General features: G+C 35.2%; 1 protein-coding gene across 2 annotated transcripts in view; it reads right to left on the bottom strand.

Annotated features, from left to right (window-relative positions):
* Positions 1-1,801: 1,801 nt before the first annotated feature.
* Positions 1,802-19,039, bottom strand: part of LOC111143206 (leucine rich repeat containing 7) — a 336,603-nt gene continuing 319,365 nt past the window's right edge. For both annotated transcript variants that reach the window (XM_022496767.1, XM_022496768.1), the window contains 2 exons: positions 13,880-13,954; positions 1,802-2,508 (listed from right to left, as the gene is read on the bottom strand). In XM_022496767.1, coding sequence (XP_022352475.1) covers positions 2,401-2,508; positions 13,880-13,954 — 183 coding nt within the window. In that variant the 3' untranslated portion in view covers positions 1,802-2,400. The remainder of the gene's footprint in view (positions 2,509-13,879; positions 13,955-19,039) is intronic.

Below are 19,039 nucleotides of genomic sequence, written 5' to 3'. Positions count from 1 at the left end.
TACCTGCCTTTTCTCAGTATGCAGCATGGCAGTACAATTGACAATGAGGTGCTTTGAAACATCATATTTCTTTTCCAGTGGGTCAGGAACCCCATTTCTTTTCCTCATTTCCTGTAGAACAGGAAGGATGAGAGCCCTGGGCCAGGACAATGGTGTCACATCAGGAGTGGAAGAGGTGTTTACTATGATCCTGTAGCTCTGTGCCTCAGAAGCCTCTCCTGGAGCCCTGGGTCTGATGGGGAGACCTGACATAAGAGACGAGACTTGGGTGGTCCTCTGTCTGACTCTTCTTCGACCTCTCCCAGAACAGATTAAACAGAACTGATGGGATGAGTTGAGATGCTTCATTGCCAACACTACACCCAGGAGTTTGTTTTTCTTTTAAGTGATCTTGTGAGGCCAGTGGGGGCCACCATCTTGATTAATGATGATCATCCTATAATAGCAGCTGGAAACCGTGGTACCATGGTTTGGTGTCAGTTTTTGACAAAGGAAATTAGGCTCTGAAAGACATTTCTCATCAGAAACTGTCGATATATTAAAATGCATTTAAAACTTACTTCTGGGAAACGTATTAAATAGGCCAATCATTTAATCATTTGCTAAATGTCAAACCCTATAAAATCATGGTATAATGTCACCCTGACGTAAAGCAACATCAAAATTAGTGCATCATCTATAAAGTGAAGTATCATTTGCCTTCAAGTGACAAATTCTATTGCCAAAAAATACCACTGTACTTCTAATAAGTGACACTCATTTTAATAGACCCTACAAAAATACAGTATTTTCAATGTCCCCATAAAACAGTTAACTTACAAATATTACTCTCAGAGCTTTGGTGACACCAGTACATGATACTATTGTGAAAATCCTAATAGAATACTTGAAACACTACCATGTAAACTAAATCCATTATACATATATATATATATACACACACACATATATATATATATATATATATATATATATATATATATATATATATATGGCTATGTGGAAATATGAGAGAGCATGCATACAACCAACTCTGGGAAATTATTCTGGAATTTCAAATTAATATTTTAATCAAATTAATGACTAATATATAAAAGAAATATTTTTAAAGGATTATAAAATGAATTTTGATTATTTATAGAGGAAACAATTCTAATGTAAAAATAACAAATTCTCTATTAACTATGCTTGTCTCTCTCTCAATAAGAGAACCCAGGATTATACTTTGAAACATTTTTGGAAAAAAAAGTATTTTCTCTATTTTTGCCCACAAAAAACAGGCACTAAACTTAATAAAACAGGTAGACCACAGCTCTGAGAAATTATATTTGAAGTTTCATATTTAAATGCCAAAGTTTTTTAATCATCCACCATAACTTTCTAACAACGATCTTCCTTAATGAAAATTTTATCAATCTCCAAAACTCATTTTAAATTATTTAAAAGTAGCAAATTAGATAAAGTAACACACAAATAAATTCCACATTTACAAGTAAAGAAATCACATGGGCTACAGTTTATAATCAACATAAACTTGAAAGAAATTAAGCAATATCTTTCCTGCCACCCATCATTCACTGCTTAAATTTGTGGTGAAAAAGATTTATCTGTAATGAACTTTAGTCTGTTTCTTAACTCTTTGTGTGTATTGTAATTAGCTAAAGGCATTGAACAAATTAGTTTGTCCTATTTTTATTCCGGTCCCAGAGATAAATGGCTAATTTATGAAATATTTCACTCTGTATTATGAGAATTTAGCAAATGAATATGGAACCAAATATAAACACTTTATACCATATGTACAGTTACTTTCATAAGGCATTATCATGTAATTTTTATTGAAAAAGATTCAGTATAGTAAAGTCTTATTTTAAGATATAGTTTCTTTCTCAATCCGAGATGTTTAGTTTATGAAAATATTGTTTTTCTCTATATTCTTTTTGTATATATGCCAACATATACCTGTGCTAGAAATATTTTATGGGAATTACAATTCTTTATATTTGTATTTTCTATATAAAGGCATATACAACTTTGAGGCAGTGTTTCTGATGGAGAGCAGAATTCGTAAAGAGCTTGTATGTGCTTCCGTGCTCCGAAATTATATGAAATCCACTTCGAGAAGAAACTTATTTGATTAAAAAACAAAAACAAAAACAAAAACAAAACTGCACCAATGCACAGCCAGAGGCTGACAAGTAAAACTAATACATAACCACATGAACATCATATTTATATAGTTAACATTTTTAAGGATGATCAGTGCTAACATATATTATTATACATTTGGCACTAATGTTTGCCATTGGTCCAGCAAATGGCAAAATTTGTTTCTATGTATAAATTTATTTTTGAACATTAGGTCTGGCTAGACGTATCTTCACTATTTATAAAAAATATTTAGACAGTAAGCTCACGTTGAATAACTAGGTCTACTGTGTTCTGGAAACTCTTCAGTAGTAATACAGCTTTTTCATGTTCCATATGTACAAAACTATGTCCATTTGCCTGTAAACACACAAACAAAACAGGGCAATCAATGCAAGATACTTGTTTGTAACCTCGTCATTTTTTCTAATCATAAGATTAAAGGGACTCTTGAGCAACCAAAAACTATTGGTTTTCAAAATTCATAATAGAATTGTAACTATGGAAACAGCTAATTAATTTCACTCAGCTATGATTCAGTTTATTAACTCAACAAATATTTAACAAGCTTCTAGGACTTCCTAACTAAGACTGTCCTAGCCACTGTACTAATCATAGAGATGCCCTGGTGAATAACAGATAGATACATTTGAAATAAGGCAGTTGTTCTGTGGTCGTTCTTGTGATTTGTCTTGTTTTTACAGGTACTTAGTTGAGATGTTTTGAAGTGTCCACTGGACCGGACCATTGCCTTCTTGCTATATAATTACTGAAAAGAATAATCCCATCAGCAAGGTGAAATATTTCACTCATGACACACATGGTTGTGCACTTAGGGTCTTATTAGATCTTATTTTGGCTCATTGAAAAGTTCTTAGTTTATACATTTTTATATTTTTTTACATTCTTTTTTTTTTAAGGTTTTATTTATTTATTTGGGGGGGGAGAGAGAGAGAGGGAAAGAGAGAGAAAGCACAATCAAGGAGAGGGACAGAGAGAGAAGCAAGCTCCCCGCTGAGCAAGGAGTCCGACGCAAGGCACCATCTCAGGACCCTGGGATCATGACTCGAGCCACAGGCAGATGCTTAACCGACTGAGCCACCCAGGCACCCCTACATTTTTATATTAAAGAGATCATTTTTACTTCCCCCATTGTTAAATGCAAGTATATTCATTATTTATACCGGTGGTTCTCAATGGCATCCAATATACCTAAGAGATTCATGCCTCAGAGGTGAAGCACACTGATATTATTAACAGTGAAAATGCCTATCATCTTCTAGTTAAGAATCATCAGTCTAAGTATTCAAAATCCATTTTAAACACAGTTAGCCTAAGGTTAAAATTTTGGGATTCAACTGGTTAGTATTTGACTCTTCACATGCTTTTCTGTTGTGAGTGCTCTTTTTTTCCTGTATTAAATTACAGCTTCTCTTGATTGGAATGATTTCTACTATTAATGTATAAAGAAGTGGATCCCATAAAACTTCACTGTCATTAAGGCCCAAATAAAACACAACCTTACAGAAACTTGGTAGGAATAATTCTTGGAAATTCCATGACTAACAATTATGTAAGTTTTCCTTGCATCTGGGACTCAGTTGATTTGGAAGAGTCAGCCAAACTGACTAGGTGGCAAAGTATCGATAACAGAGCCAGTTAATTGGTTGACGTTTTCAGTTTTCAATTGACTGATACTAATTTGGGGAACCCATTGCCTTTGTTGTTTTACTTTTTTAATGCTTTCTTAAAATATGATTAATATTTCAAATAACCACTCTAGATATTTCACTGCCTTTGGCTTTTTAAAATTTAAAACAACAGATCACAGTACTGTATAGTCTTTATAACTTAGATGAAAGTCATCTGACACATTATATTTTATCACTAGTTTGTTAAAATTGGTTGACTGATCATATGATAAAAAAAGGTCCTAAAATATTGCATTTCTTAAACCACAGTACATCTAACAAGAAAAATACGAGGACACAGAAATGTAAAACCATGAAAGCCCATATTACTAGAAGTATAAATTTGTTTGTTTGTTTTAAAGATTTTATTTATTTATTTGACAGACACAGCTAGAGAGGGAACAGAAGTAGTGGGTGTGGGAGAGAGAGAAGCAGGCTTCCCACGGAGCAAGGAGACCAATGTGGGGCTTGATGTGGGGCTCAATCCCAGGACCCCAGGATCATGACCTGAGCTGAAGGTAAACGCTTAACAACTAAGCCACCCAGGCGCCCCCAAATTTGTTTTGAATAGAAGAATCTCCTTCTCTCTCCTAACCTCCCTCCTCTCTCTCCTCTCTCTCTGTCTCTAAATATATATATCTCCTTTAATGTATATAATAACATTTAATTAATGGAAATGCTTATCAAATTAGCATCAGCTGTTTTGGTGGCAGGAAATTATAGTTGGGTAGAACTTTGGGTTTGTTCCACAACCCACATTTCTTGCTTCAGTTGTAGTTAAAACCAGAGAATTGGATTCCATGTGATGTTATTTCTGGTCAGATGAAGATGTGGGATAGAGAACACAGCATATGGTGCATTCTTCTTTTTATTCTCAATCTGTATCTGACATCAGGAAAATAGCAAACTTGGGTGAAATGTATGCTTCTTCCACTGTATTTTTGAGGAATATACTAACTGCCTTAATGTCCCCAAATTGACCAAAAGACATACCTGAATTGTGAATTAAATTTATTTATTTATGTATTTACTTACTTGTTTTAAGCAAGCTCAATGCCCAACGTGGGGCCAGAACTCACAACCCAGAGAGCAAGAGGTGCATGCTGTACTGACTGAGCCAGCCAGGTGCTCCTAAATTTAACTTTAATAATGGAATTCTTAAATGTCCTTAATAATAACTTTGTGAATGTTCAGGTTTCTCTATCGAAAGACTCAAAATCTCGAGTTGCAATGAACTCCAAACCCACCAAGAATTTTCAGGGAATTGTTTGAAATTTCAGTATCTTAGTGTTTCAGAGAAAAGGAATTCTCTAGGATTTGGAGGTCATGAATGGTATATTGTCCACCATTAGACCTCACCATTCTTGGTTTTAGGAACTACCAGTCCCAAAATAATATCAATTTTAAGAGCACAAATGGCAGAGAGCCCAGATAGCAAATGAATCACAGCTGTTAATTTTGAATGATACTTTTATCAAAAGGTCTTCAGAAAAGGGTGTTTCACTTCTATCATTTTTTTTCTTTCTTTTTTTTTTCAATCAAAAAGGTCAGTTATATTAACTGGGCTCAAGGCATTGTGCCTGGCACTGGGGACAGGAGTAAGAAAGAGATGAGACAAGGAAGGCTCCCCTCAAAGAAGTAACCCTCCAGAAGGGGAAATTAGCCATGGACATAATGTAAAATAATGTAGAAAACGCCTTACCTGTAGAAGGCACTCAACAACGGCTGAACTGAATTATCACCAGAAGAGATAAAGTACTAAGGTAGCTCAGTGGAACGGAAAGGGAAGAGGGAAAATTTTCAGGGACCCATTTTCTCTGAGGTGAATTACAAGAGTTTTCCCCATACTCACACCTGGCAAGAGTGTGATTAGCGAAAGGGCCACAATCTTGTCTCACTCAAGCCTGGAGCCTCCTCCAGCTCTAGACATGTGAACAGTTGGCTATTTCAAGTAAATTCTTCAATAATCCGTGTAAGGAAAAGAGTTTTAAGATGATCTCAGTATGTAATCATTTTTATGAGAATTTAAAAATAAAAATATCAGTGAACTTAGACCCTAGGCTTTAGCGTAGGAAACAACCATAAAAATAAGCTAATATGTGTGTGTGTGTGTGTGTGTGTGTGTGTGTGTGTGTGTGTGTGTTGGGGGGGCGGCGTTGATGAAAGCTGGGGTTAGTTTGTAGATTCTTTTCTTCAGAATGAAGAGAGATAACCCAATATGTGAAATATTTAAACAAAACTCTGGAGAGATAGAAAGAGGCAGTAAGAGAGTGAGAGAATGAGAGAGTGAGAGCAAGCATGATCTAGGCTAATGCTCTTATTTTGTAAGTGAAAGAGATAAACCTCAGAGAGGCCAACCTACCTGACTAAGGCCACACATCCAGGGCTGAATAATCTGACACCGTAATATTTGTTCTTATTATTTCTTCCAAGACTTCACTAAAATAATAAGACCACGGTTGCTTCCATTGATCTGAACTGACATTTCATTGATTATGATAAAATAATGACCATTTCCCCCTTAAAATTGTTGCTATATCATCTCTTGACATAATTTGTTCTTTACAGTGCTTGCAAAACCTTCATTCTCATTCAAATTCCTCTCAGGATTAACATAAGTCATTCCAAAAATACTGGTAGAAATAACATTTGGTCCTAAATTAGAATCTCCAGAAATGCTGAACCTCTCATTCTTATTATAGTGTTAACTCTGGCTTAATTGGGTTCTTGTAGCCATATGTGAGCTTTCTCTCTCAAAAGTGGAAAGACTAAGTCAAGCTATCTGCTAGGACAGTGCCAGGAAACTTGGGAGGAAATGGATTAAAAAAGGAGAAAACTTTTAGGGTAGAATCTATAAATCTGGCATTTAATTGAACAAGGGTAGAAGAAACAAAGAAGAATCAGATTGTGATATCATTAATGGAAAATGGAAACAAAGTAATAGCTTAGTTGGGAAGACAATGGGGTTTGTGGCCATGGCAATGCACGCAAAGGAAATGTTGATCATATATTTAGAAACAAGAGGACTGGAGTTCAGGAAGGAGGTCAGGGTGGCAGCATTAGCGACAGAGGTTAGGCTTTACTGCCGTTGGTATTCACCACAGGGAATGCTGAGAGATTTATCAGAAGATAAATTTAAAAGGGAGCATTGTGAAAGAAGGGAAATCAAACCAGGGGAGTGGGATGGGGTTGCAGCTTGTGACATTTAGTGCAAAGCTGAAAGATAGCATTTGCTTTTGCCCTGGGCATCTAGGAAAATCTGCCTGAGGTAAGAGGGCCTAATCCTTCCTGCAGGAGGATGGCAGAAAGCTGGCTCCAGCTCAGTGGCCGAATTGAAGAACAAGGATCTCAGGGGACAGAGGCATGGAGGGGAGAGAACAGGACAGAGGGGCTCCTGGGAGATCCAGACGGAAGGATAACGGGGAAGAGTCGGCAGGAAGGGGATCATGGTACTGTGCTCACAAAAGCTGCAGAAAATTCGAGAGAATCAAATCTTTTCCAGTGGCCCCAATGAACCCTAGCTTGCTGCAGCAGAGAGGGGGGAAAAAAGCAGGGAAAAGATAAAGCTTGCTGAAGTCTGGCTTTGTATCTGGCTCTGTTTCCAATAAAACTGGCTTCAAGATGTTCCGAACCACCGTCCAGGCTCTGATTCAAGGCTAGAAAGATCCCGCGTATAAACTAGCTTTAATCTCACTTTAAACCATCAGCTTTTAGAGAATACATGTTTTCCAAATATGTAAATAGAAAATCTGATGTATATGATGCTATCAATCAAATTTGTTCCAGTAGAATCAGTACTGTATAATGGAAGAAGCTCAAAGAAGTCATTTAGCCTCTGTCAACAGTAGATACCTTGCAGAGTTGTTGTCTGATATAAATGGCACAATATAGGTGCTTAACTGTTATTTTTATTTCAGCCAAATTATGGAAGTTAGAGCCAGTCTAATGAACTTAACTTGTTCTTATTGGTTTTCTTGTTTTACTTACTCTGTATAATATTCCTGCTTTGATTTGCAATATATAAATTAAACTTAGTCTTTTATTAGTTCACTGTACTGAATTTCATAAATTGAATGAGATATGTAGTGAAACTCGGGCATATAAAACTATACACATTTTTAAAAAATTATTTATTGTCTTCTAATCAAATTGCATTAAAAATCTTATTCTTCAAATGTATTGTATCATTAAAAGCAATAATTTTTCTGAACATTAAGAATTATGTGATTACTGACCCTTTCCCCCAACCTTTTCCCCAATCTCTCTGATGTTTTTGATTTTCAACCACCAAGTAAGATCAACTAAAGACAAGCGTTAACTCACTTGACTTTGTTGGAAAATGCTTTAATGAAATTTCCAAATAGCTTAAGTTCATTTTTTTAAGGGTCCCATACTTCATTTTAACCATAACGAAAATTTCTCACTTGAGTTTTTGTAGCTTTTTTGGGAGAAATTTTTAAAAATTCAGAGACATGAATATACTCTAACCCATTCCAGATGACTCATGATGATAATTATGAACATGAACACTGTGGGATAAAGCCGTGGGCCCAGTTAGAAGCTTCTGTAAGAAACATTTCCCAAAGTGTATTCTGTGGAGGTAGTTAGTTAATGTTGTTCGTAAAGAGGGCTGTATGGTTAAATATTTTGGGACATGTAAGTTTGTAACATTTCTCAGGTTCTGAAATTCTTAATACCTTGTGAAATCCTGAAACAAGGGATAGCATCTGAGATGGCTCTGAAACTTCTTTGAGTAAGGAACTCCTTTCAAAAAAGATATTGTAAGGGGTGCCATTGGGAAACACTCTATAGTCTATACTGAATGACTCTGCTATACTCTTTGAATTTTGGTTCTTTTAAAGGAAGTTTCTCTCTATTCTTGGACAATGAAACTGTTAGCTATGACTTTTGCTTCTGGCTATGTGCCTGGATCCAGAGGCTTTCCCCTTGGTGGTCTGGAAAGCTAGGTAAGAGATTCCAAGTATGAAATAAAGTCTTTCTTATGAGTAAAAGTCATGAAATTTAGTGCATGGACTTTGTGACATTAATTATGGCTTCTCGGAAACACTTTGCTTTGAGATTGTTAAAGAAATAAGCTTTAGCTAAGTAAGATAATACTGTTAGCAGCTAACCACACCTACTGGTCATTCGAAGAAGCATAGAACTTCCATTCAGACAAGGAAGGCTTGATCCGGTGGCCAAATTCAGACACTGTACTCTTTCTCTGTATATAGTAGATTCAGGCCTCTGCGGACGTTTTAGTTAGACTACAGGGAAGTCTACACTTTCTTCTCACATTCTCAGCCTTGAAAGCTGTGTCTTACTACCTCCTCCCCACCTGCATCCCCATTCCAAGCCCCCTGCAGGTTTCAGTTCTTCACTTCAGGGCAAAACCTTTTCTTTTTTTATGCCTGCGGTCTCCCTCTCCAGTATTCTCTCTTTGAACTCCACACTAGCTCATTCTGACAGAAGTCTCTCCCCTCTGCTCCTGAACACTGCTGCCAGGCTAACCCAGTTAGTCCTTCTTCAGCTCATCCTCCTCTCTCCTCTCTGTTAACCGTGGAGTAACTCCTGCTCCATCAAGAGTAAACTCTCTTGATAAGGCACTCTGAGCCAACAACCTACCAACAGCTGACTAAAATTTCAGACAAGTATTCATTCAGAGTGGGTTCTTGATTTGTCTGAATTGTAGAACCAGGTTTTTTTAAGACTAGAAAAAAAGGGGAAATACCTGATTTGTTCAAATTACATCTTTTGATTATTCTATTTGGGTATCTTAGAGATATAGTCATCGATGAGGAATATATTTTGGAAAACACTTAAAATTATGGTACAGTAGAAGAGACTCTGAAATGATCTTCAATTAGGTATGATATTAGTATACCTTATATGAGAAAACTCTGTTTTGATAACTGGTAAAACCTGGATGTTATTGACAAGTATCTATAAATCATTTACTTTTGTTTCTCCTGCCAAATTAGTCTCCTGTCCAGGGAAAGGGGTGGGCAGGTAAGTGAAGAGGATAGAGTTTGACTATAGTGATATAATAGAATATTGTATGTATAAATATGATATGTAACATAATGTGTAATGTACTTACAAATGAGCGTTAGGCAATAACTATGAACCATGTTAACTATCAAGTACAATAAATTCCTTTTTTCCAGTCTATTCATCTTTTCAACAGAGTATAATTAATAGATTTTCTGTATTTTAATATATTTTGAATTTAAAATGCATAATAAATTAGATTGAATTGTTTAACTGGAAAGAACATTAGAAAAAAGAAACTATAATGTTAAACCAACAAAATTAACACTTCAAAAATGGTCAAATATTGGCAAATTCACATGGTTCAATCTAATAACATTTTTTTTTATGATGCATGTGCTTACATTTGTTCTCTCTCACCCCTGTGTGCTTTGACTTTGTGGAGGAGGGTGGGGCTGGGAGGGATCAGTTTTCCCAGCCTGATGGCTAGCCTCTCCTCCAAAGGGTCTTAAAGCAACATGACTCACTAAACAGTAGGTCATATGAATATATTCATTAATTATAGTGTATTTATTCTGGGAAAATGAACAGTAAAAGGACGGAAACGTCATGTGAATATGTCTTAATTAAGATTATCTTTTTTTAAACTAACTCATAATTTTAATTTAAGCTTTTTGTTTGAATTATATTTATAAAGTGATTTTTGAAAAATAAAAGTCCTTAAAGTGTATATGTGATTATTTGATTGTTTGAGAACATAATATTTCTTTCCATTTTTATGTCTCTCTTTCTTAATGATGCTCTACTGTTAGATTATTCAATTTATTCTTGAACTTGTAATTTTTCAGTGTTCCAAGATCCATTGTTTATGCACCACACCCAGTGCTCCATGCAATACCTGCCTTCCTTAATACCCACCACCAGGCTCACCCAACGCCCACTCCCTCCCCTTCAAAACCCTCAGTTTGTTTCTCAGAGGCCACAGTCTCTCATGGTTTGTCTCCCTTTCTGATTTTCCCCAACTCACTTTTCCTCTCCATCATTATCTCTTAAAAAAGAAACAAGATTATCTCTTAATGCACACCTCTTTATGTAATTCCAGTAACATGTTCATGATCCCATAACAGAATAAGAAGAGATAGTGGGTAAAAAGAGTTATAGACAAAGAAAGAGAAAGCTCTTCTATAATAAATTTGGGGCTTGGGGGAGATTTGGGAAACGTGTATCTTTTTTGCTATTTGCTACTGGGTTAGATCAAACCTGGTAACTGCCATCACTTAGGAGGCTCATTCATTGTGGGTTTTTTTTTTTGTTATTGTTGTAGTTGTTTATTTCTTTGTTCCTTTTACCTTGATTTTCTAGGCTGTTACATTGTCATCAAAGCTAGTAAACAAATTTGCTCCAGGGATCACATATTTTAAGGATCTTCTAAATGAGAGGCAACTCATTTTTTCCAGTGTTCTTTAAACAAAGAGCCAATAGCTTTATAGACAAAAATATAATTTGCCCTCTTAACATCTGATGCTGACAATGATTTCAGTTTAGAATTAGCCAATCTCATCTCTTTCAGAAAGTATAATTAGCCACTTGTGCTTTTTAACTAGTATGAGTGAAACTGTAAATATAGTAATTTGTCTGATTATGGTCTATGTGCATTTTTCTTTTGCTGAAAATGGACTTTGATTTTATTGTACTAGATACAAATGAGTTCTAGAGCAAAAATAAAGTGCTACACCTTTTCTAGTCATTTGTGGAGTGAAGAGCCAACCCAGGTGCAGCTCTCCTGCAGTTTTGTGGTTTTTAACAGATTGATTTATAATTTTAACAGATTTATAATTCCTTCCTACTTCTTGCATTAGGAATTGATTTCTTGGTGCGCTTTGCCGTTGCTGTATACCTCTTAGGGACTAGAAATACTCAAACCTCATGTTCCCCCATGAAATCCTTCTAGAATTGCACAGTCAGGAAAGAGTATTCTAACCCTGCAACTAGACACTAACTGAATTCTCATTTCCCTTCTCCAGGATATCTATATTCATCTATACTGATTATCTGTCTATCATCTATCACTTGTCTATAGATATATGGATATATAACATTTTAACATATAACATATACATTTAACATTCATATATATACACATATTATTCACATATATATACACATATGTGTATGTATGTGCATGTGTGTGTGTATATATATACATATACACACACATGTATATATATACATATATATGTATATATATATACATATATACACACATACGTATATATATACATATATATATGTGTGTATATATATATAAAATATTTTCTGAATCTGAGAGAAAAACCTTTCTTTTGCCAACTCTGTCATGGATGAAGGCTACTCCCAAACTGTCTCAAGCTATGGAAGGCCTCTCTAACCGGTAGGGCATTCAAATAGATCAGAGATCTGAGATTAACTGGCTACATTTTTTTTCAGACTCAGAGATTCAAAATAACTTCTTTGAAATTCAGTAGAGGAAAAGACTATCCACTTCCTTTGCTAAACAACAGCATTTACCAAGCATTAGGGAACTACATTGTGAATTTATTCTTGACCATTTTTCATGGAAATTTATAGAATTATTGAACAGTTGAATTTTTAAGCTGAGGGGACGTCAGTTAATATAATGTAATATAATATAATATAATATAAACCACAGTTCATTTACACATAATAATTGTGAGTCCTATAGACATGATATAAAATGCTTAAGATCAGAGAGCTAGTTAGGAAATAAAAAATATAGAACTTCCATAACCAAATGGTAAAAATAAATTCAGAATATTTTATGTGTCTTTTATGTTTCAAGATTTTTAACTCTGAAGATCAACTGCTGGCTTGGTCTTCTGCCTGCATGGAATGGACTCAAATCTGCTGGATGCGATTTCTACTGTGACATTGTCACAGGTTCAAGCAACCTGAGGTCTTCAGAGAATTATTATTTTTGAAAACTTGAGTTTTCATGATATTGCTAGTTCATTTAAAATATTTCTGAGAATAAAATATTAAGGCTATATATATAATATATAAAAATATAAGTATATACGATTATATAGGATTTCTACTTCTCTAGGACTTTTTGAAAGTGTTCAGTAAATAAAAGATAGAATATCTCCGTAGAGCTGACTTGTGTGGGGTCCTTGCATTCTGTAACTGTTGGTAGTCTAACAAGAATGTTCCTTTCCCACATGTCCTATCTTCTCAATGTCCCTATATCTTCAATATATTATGTGGAACCATTTCATAATTGCTTCAGTGGTTCAATATCTAAAATGTCAGATAGTTCCACCTAGTTATATAGTGGATAATTTCAGGGTAATAAGTCAAAATACTGAATCTTAAATAAACTGATGATACTTAAGGGCTTTTCCCTGGAATATAGGAAATGACTAAGCAGAAGTGAATTCAAAGAGAATAAAGACAGCAAAATGGTTACACCAAGAATTTTCTTAACTGTTTTCTGGAGTGACCCTTTTCTGTTACATAGAGCTTTAAGTTAGAGAGAAAGTCCTTTCCATCAGACAGTACATTTTAATAAGTCACCTTATATTTGGTAAACATCTGTTCAAGTATCTGAGAAGGGGGAGTAGGGGCATACAATCATGCATTTCACGGTATTCAAACTGTAATAAGCTTACTGTTGAGAAATTAAATACGGAGGAGTCCCTTCCTCATCCAAAGTCACACAGATTCCCTGGTTTAGTACTCCAATACTCTTACTTATACTTGATAGCTCTGCATAGATCTTGTGTGTTTCAGTTCTTCTTGTATCACCAAAACCCCCAGTATTTATATAAATAAAAATACTCAGAACTTTCTACCATGTGCCAAATACTGGAATATACAGGATTATATCAGATTGATTTTGCTTCTGATTTGCTTCTTAACCGCCCAAAGTAAAGGCAAATAAGAAATGTGAAAAGGACTTATTTCCAATCATTTAATTCAAGTCACTCCATAAGTGAGTACATATTTGTTTTAGTGCGGCATTTGAAAACAGTGCTTCTTGTCTCTCTTACCTGAAGGATCTTATCACCAGGCTGCAGCAGGTTGGATGCTGGTCCATCAGGCTGAACCCTAGTAACAAAGATACCCTATAAGTCAGAAGTAACAGAGGTTAGGATTGTATCATCAAGTACTAGGCCTAGTTAAAAAATTTTTCATTCACATAAAAAACAATGAAAACAGACTAAAAACAGTTTCCACATATAAGCTTCAAAGATTTTTATAGTATTTTAAGGAGCGCACCACTCTTCAAGTTTAAGAACAGTAACATCTTTACTTGCATAACAAAAGCTGATCTTATTTTTAAAGTGCACTTATGATTTATAAAGTAATCTCATGGCATAGTCTTAATTTCTTTCTTAAATAATTTGAAACAAGGTATTACACCATCTTTTATATAATTCTGAAATCATCCTAAGTTATTCTTCATTGAAAATGTCTTCTATTTGATAGGTTGTAAGTTCAGTGTACACTTTAAAAACCTTATCAGGATTACATACAGATGCTAGTTTATTTTAATCAGTATTACTTTGTATATTACTGGTAATTTTAATATAAAATATATATGAACAAATTAAACATAAGAAAATTCCAATATGCAATTTAAACATAATGTTTCTGCCAATGTAGTTACAGAATCCTGAAACTGATTTAGTTAATAAAAAAGTCAAATTAATTTTGTTGCCCATGTATATAAAGCAAACATTTATTGAATGCCTACCATATGCTAGGGCTTGATTACTAGTGTTACAGAGATACACAGAATATAATTTTTGGCTTCAGTGAGCTCATAATATAGTAGAAGAAAAGTCAAGAAACCAACAGTTATGAAATATTAAAAATATAAATAATCTACATAACAGTATGTATTAAATAATAAAGATGATATCTCAATACAGTTGACATTATTTTTTTCGTTCCTAAATAAGTATTAATAGAATAGAAGATAATATTGTAAAGTCATTGCCTGTTATTTAGGGAATCATCTTATTTGTTGTATGTAAACTTAATAACTCTCACTTAAACCCATTAAACTTATGCACGTGTATTTGAATTGTTTAACAAGAAGGCCCTAGTTGAAATACTTCTATGTGTGTTTTCATTTAGCATTTCAGATCTTTATGAAAGTTATTAATTTAAAGATGTTGAATGATTTTTATCTTTCTGATTTTAATCTGTTTTCCTTCCCATTTAAAGATGAAACTATAGACAGCCATTAAAATCCTTAGAAAACTGTGTAACTTTTAACCAGCAATTCAGCTTCCAGAAATTAGCTTAAGGGCATAACTAGACAAGTTGCAACTTTCATTTACTAATATGTTCATCATAGTATTATTTGTAATAATAAAAGTTACAAACCACACTTAAAAGTCTAATAACAGAGAACTGATTAAATAAATTACAGTAAAGTCACACAATAATATGATATGTGATCATTAAAAATGAAGTTCTAGGTGGCAGCTACAAAAGTATACTAGTCCTTAGTGAAACAAGGAAGTTATAAAACATTATACTCTATGATGCTATTACTATATTATCATACTATTTTTGCTGAAACATGTTTATATACATATTTGTGTAAAGGGTATATTCCTAAATATTAGCAGTGGTTGTACTAGGTAATGAGACTTCATTGTATATATACATATGTATATACATATATGCATGTATATGAAATCAAAAAGGAAAAAACATATGTATATATATATACATGCATATATGTATGTATACATACATACACATATATACATACATATATATATTTTCTACAACGATTATGTACTGCTTTTAGCCTTAAGAAAATAATAAAAACTAAAAAAATTTTAGATTAACAGTGTCACTATTCAGATCATGTTCAGCTTGTTAATTTTGTCTATTCAGTTGTACAAATGGTCAATTCAAAAGGAATAAGAAAACAGGTTATTTGGAAAGGACAGTAACATAAGGAATGATGGTGAATCCACCAGACCAGGGAATGACACTGGTTATGAAAACAAAAATAATCCCTATGGCCCTTTACACACCAGGCACATAACACTCATTCCATCTGTCCAGGAGACTGTATGTGCTTGGTCCTCCTGGCAGTCCCCCTCTGCTATTGGGTCTCTGTACAACAGACAGAATGCCACTGTTGCTCAAAATAAGCCAATACATCTCTGGGTGGTAGAGATGAAGTTGTTCTGACTATTTATCCCAGCAGTCAACATCTGGGCTACCTAGTTAATATTGATTGCTTTTCTCCAGCTTATTCTGCGAGAACCATTTTAATAATGTTTGTATGAATCCAGACCATAGGAGCTAAATTACGATCGTGTCTACAATGCTTGGAGGAACAGGTAATGCTCCACAACCTGACTGCTGAAAGAATATGAGTGTAATGTATGTGGCAGGTTTAATTTCATCCATCACAAAGCTCTGTGGGATTCAATCTCTGTTCTGAAGACTTGTTTTCTTGTTGTTGTTGTTTTTAAAGGTTTATTTATTCTAGAGAGAGAGAGAGAGGGAGCAAGCATGGGGTTGGGGAGAGGGAGAGAGAGAGTCTCAAGCAGACTTCCTGCCGAGCGTGGAGCCTGATGCGGGGCTGGATCCCATGACTCTGAGGTCATGACCTGAGCCAAAATCAAGAGTTGGGTGTTTAACCAACTGAGCCACCCAGGAGCCCCCTGAAGACTTGATTTGAAGCTATTCTTAGGATGGCCTGAGTCTTCCAAAGCATTTATTGCTGCTTTCTAAAGCTATAATATTTCTTTTCAATCAATACATTTCAGCAACTAAGAAACTGCTACGGCCCCTTGGTATAGTTTTTTTTTTTCTATATTTATACAGATATACAGATATATCTTATCAGGCAGCAAACTGCCACTTTAGTCAAAGCAGATAGCAATGAGTGTTACATTTGATAAGGGTCTGTGGCATTCATAATTTGTGGAGGTGGAATGTTTCCCAAAAGACTGCCTGCAAAGGCCAGTGCCTGACTTTTCACTGTATTTGTGTATATAAATACAGCCATATGAGAAAAATAACTCAACCCATTTTGTGGTATCTGTTATGGTGACTATTGATGACTTTGGTACAGTTTTGGAAAAGCTCGTTGTAGTAATGTGTCAGTCTCCCTTTTAATAAATTCATTTTATTCTGAGACTTCAAAAAATACTTTGGCCCTGATGACAGAATTCGGTGAGGAATCAGATTATTTGTATTCCTGAATGTTAGAACAGTAACTTCCCACTGTTTGGTAAAAAGCCATCATGTATGTTATCAAAGATCCATATCATGGCATCTGGTCAGTTGTATATAGCTCTGCTGCAAGACTTAAAGTATGCTCAATTTCTGTAACATTTGGTTGAGTGTTAAATGTGGGACAAATAACCACATAATACGTTCAAAACAAGAGAAACAACACATACACCTAAGCTTATAGTAAAACCATTTTGCCCAAGGAAGGAAAATGCCTCAGTAACTCTTTTTCAACAAGGTAGTATTTATTAGTACTTTTCTGCTGCTGTCAAGTTATCACAAATTTAGTTGCTTAAAACATCACAAATTTATTATCTTATACTTCTGTAGGTTAGAAGTCCAAAACCAGTTCTGCTGGGCTGAAACAAAGGTGCTGGCAGGGTTGCATTATTTTCTGGAATCTCTAGGGGAAAATCTGTTCCCTTGCTTTTCCCAGCTTCTAATAAATGTCCCCATTCCTTGGCACATACTCCCCCTTTTTCAACTTCACAGCCAGCAACTGTATATCTCTCTGACCATTCTTCTTTATTCACATTTCCTTCTGACCAGAGCCAAGAAAGATTCTCTATCTCTAAGGATCTATGTGATTAGATTTGGCCCACCTGGATCCAGGATAATCTCCTCATCTCAAGGTCCATAATTTAAACTCACCTGCAAAGTCCCTTTTGCCATGTAATGTAACATATTCACAGGTTCTAGGCATTAGGATGAGGCTATCTTTGGGGAGGGGGCATTTTTTTTCTGGGTGTATAAGAAGAAAGAGCATAGCTCTGGAATTAGTCTGTGTTCCTCACTTAAAAACTGGGCAAGTTAATTAACTTTTGTGCACTTAACTTAACTTTCCCTCATCAGTAAAATGGGTATAGTAAAGGCACATACCTCATAGTTATTACATTGAGTAAATACATACAAAAATACTTAGAACAGTAGATGGCATTCAGTGTAGCAACAATAAATGTTATCATAATTATTGAAAGTCTGAAGGTTGAGCTACAATCCAAGGTCTTTATATTCAGTAAAACCCATATTGAAAGTTTTTGAGTCTCTAACAGTTCCATATTTATTGTCTGGAAACATTCAATCTGGAATATATTGAAAGGCCAACATTTGTTATCTTTCCCTCGAATGCCCAGCAGATAAAAGGATTTGCATCTCCTATTTAGGGAAGATGACGGGAAGAGGGCTGGGAAGTCTGCTATTTTATCTGTGGTTTTCTAGTGGTGGCTCTCAGTGATAATGGTTCTAATTATTGTTCGTTCTCAGCAGTGGACATGGGTCCCAACTAGAGGGCTTTCTGATAGTTCTTAGTAACTTTCAGGGGCTACTTCCTTTGGTAGCTCCAAGTCAGGAGCATTTGCTCTTTACAGTAATAGCTGCTACAATCTAGTTATGGCATCTCTGAGTATATTTTTCTAATGTCTGACATCTCAAAATTGGCACAATTGTTTTCCCCTAGCACCATCTCTAGAGAGCATCCCACAACAGAGCAACAAAATATATGCTGCAACCTTTTCCGAAGAATATGTTTGCTTTCCTCAGACACCAATACCTGGGTGTGCTTGAGTCAGACACAGACCTCCTGGACTCATGCATTACAGAGGGACCCACACAAGTTTGCACCAACGGTAATCTAGAGAGGGCTGGCCAGGTGTTGCTAAGAGGCAGGACCTGTTGCCATTTCATTTTTCTTCCCCATTTTTTTTTAAAAAACAGTTTTTTTTTTTAAGATTTTATTTATTTATTTATTTGTCAGAGAGAGAGAGAGAGAACACAAGCAGGCAGAGCAGCAGGCAGAAGCAGAAAGAGAAGCAGGCTCCCCACTGAGCAAGGAGCCCGATGCGGGACTCAATCCCAGGACCCTGGGATCATGACCTGAGCCAAAGGCAGCGGCTTAATCAACTAAGCCACCCAGGTGTCCCTAAAAAACAGTTTTTATG

This window comes from Enhydra lutris, unplaced genomic scaffold (assembly GCF_002288905.1).
Source record: "Enhydra lutris kenyoni isolate GAN:26980312 unplaced genomic scaffold, ASM228890v2 scaffoldscaffold9, whole genome shotgun sequence".
Classification (NCBI taxonomy): domain Eukaryota; kingdom Metazoa; phylum Chordata; class Mammalia; order Carnivora; family Mustelidae; genus Enhydra; species Enhydra lutris.
The sequence above is the reverse complement of the archived record's forward strand: the minus strand, read 5'-3'. Positions and strand labels throughout refer to the sequence as shown.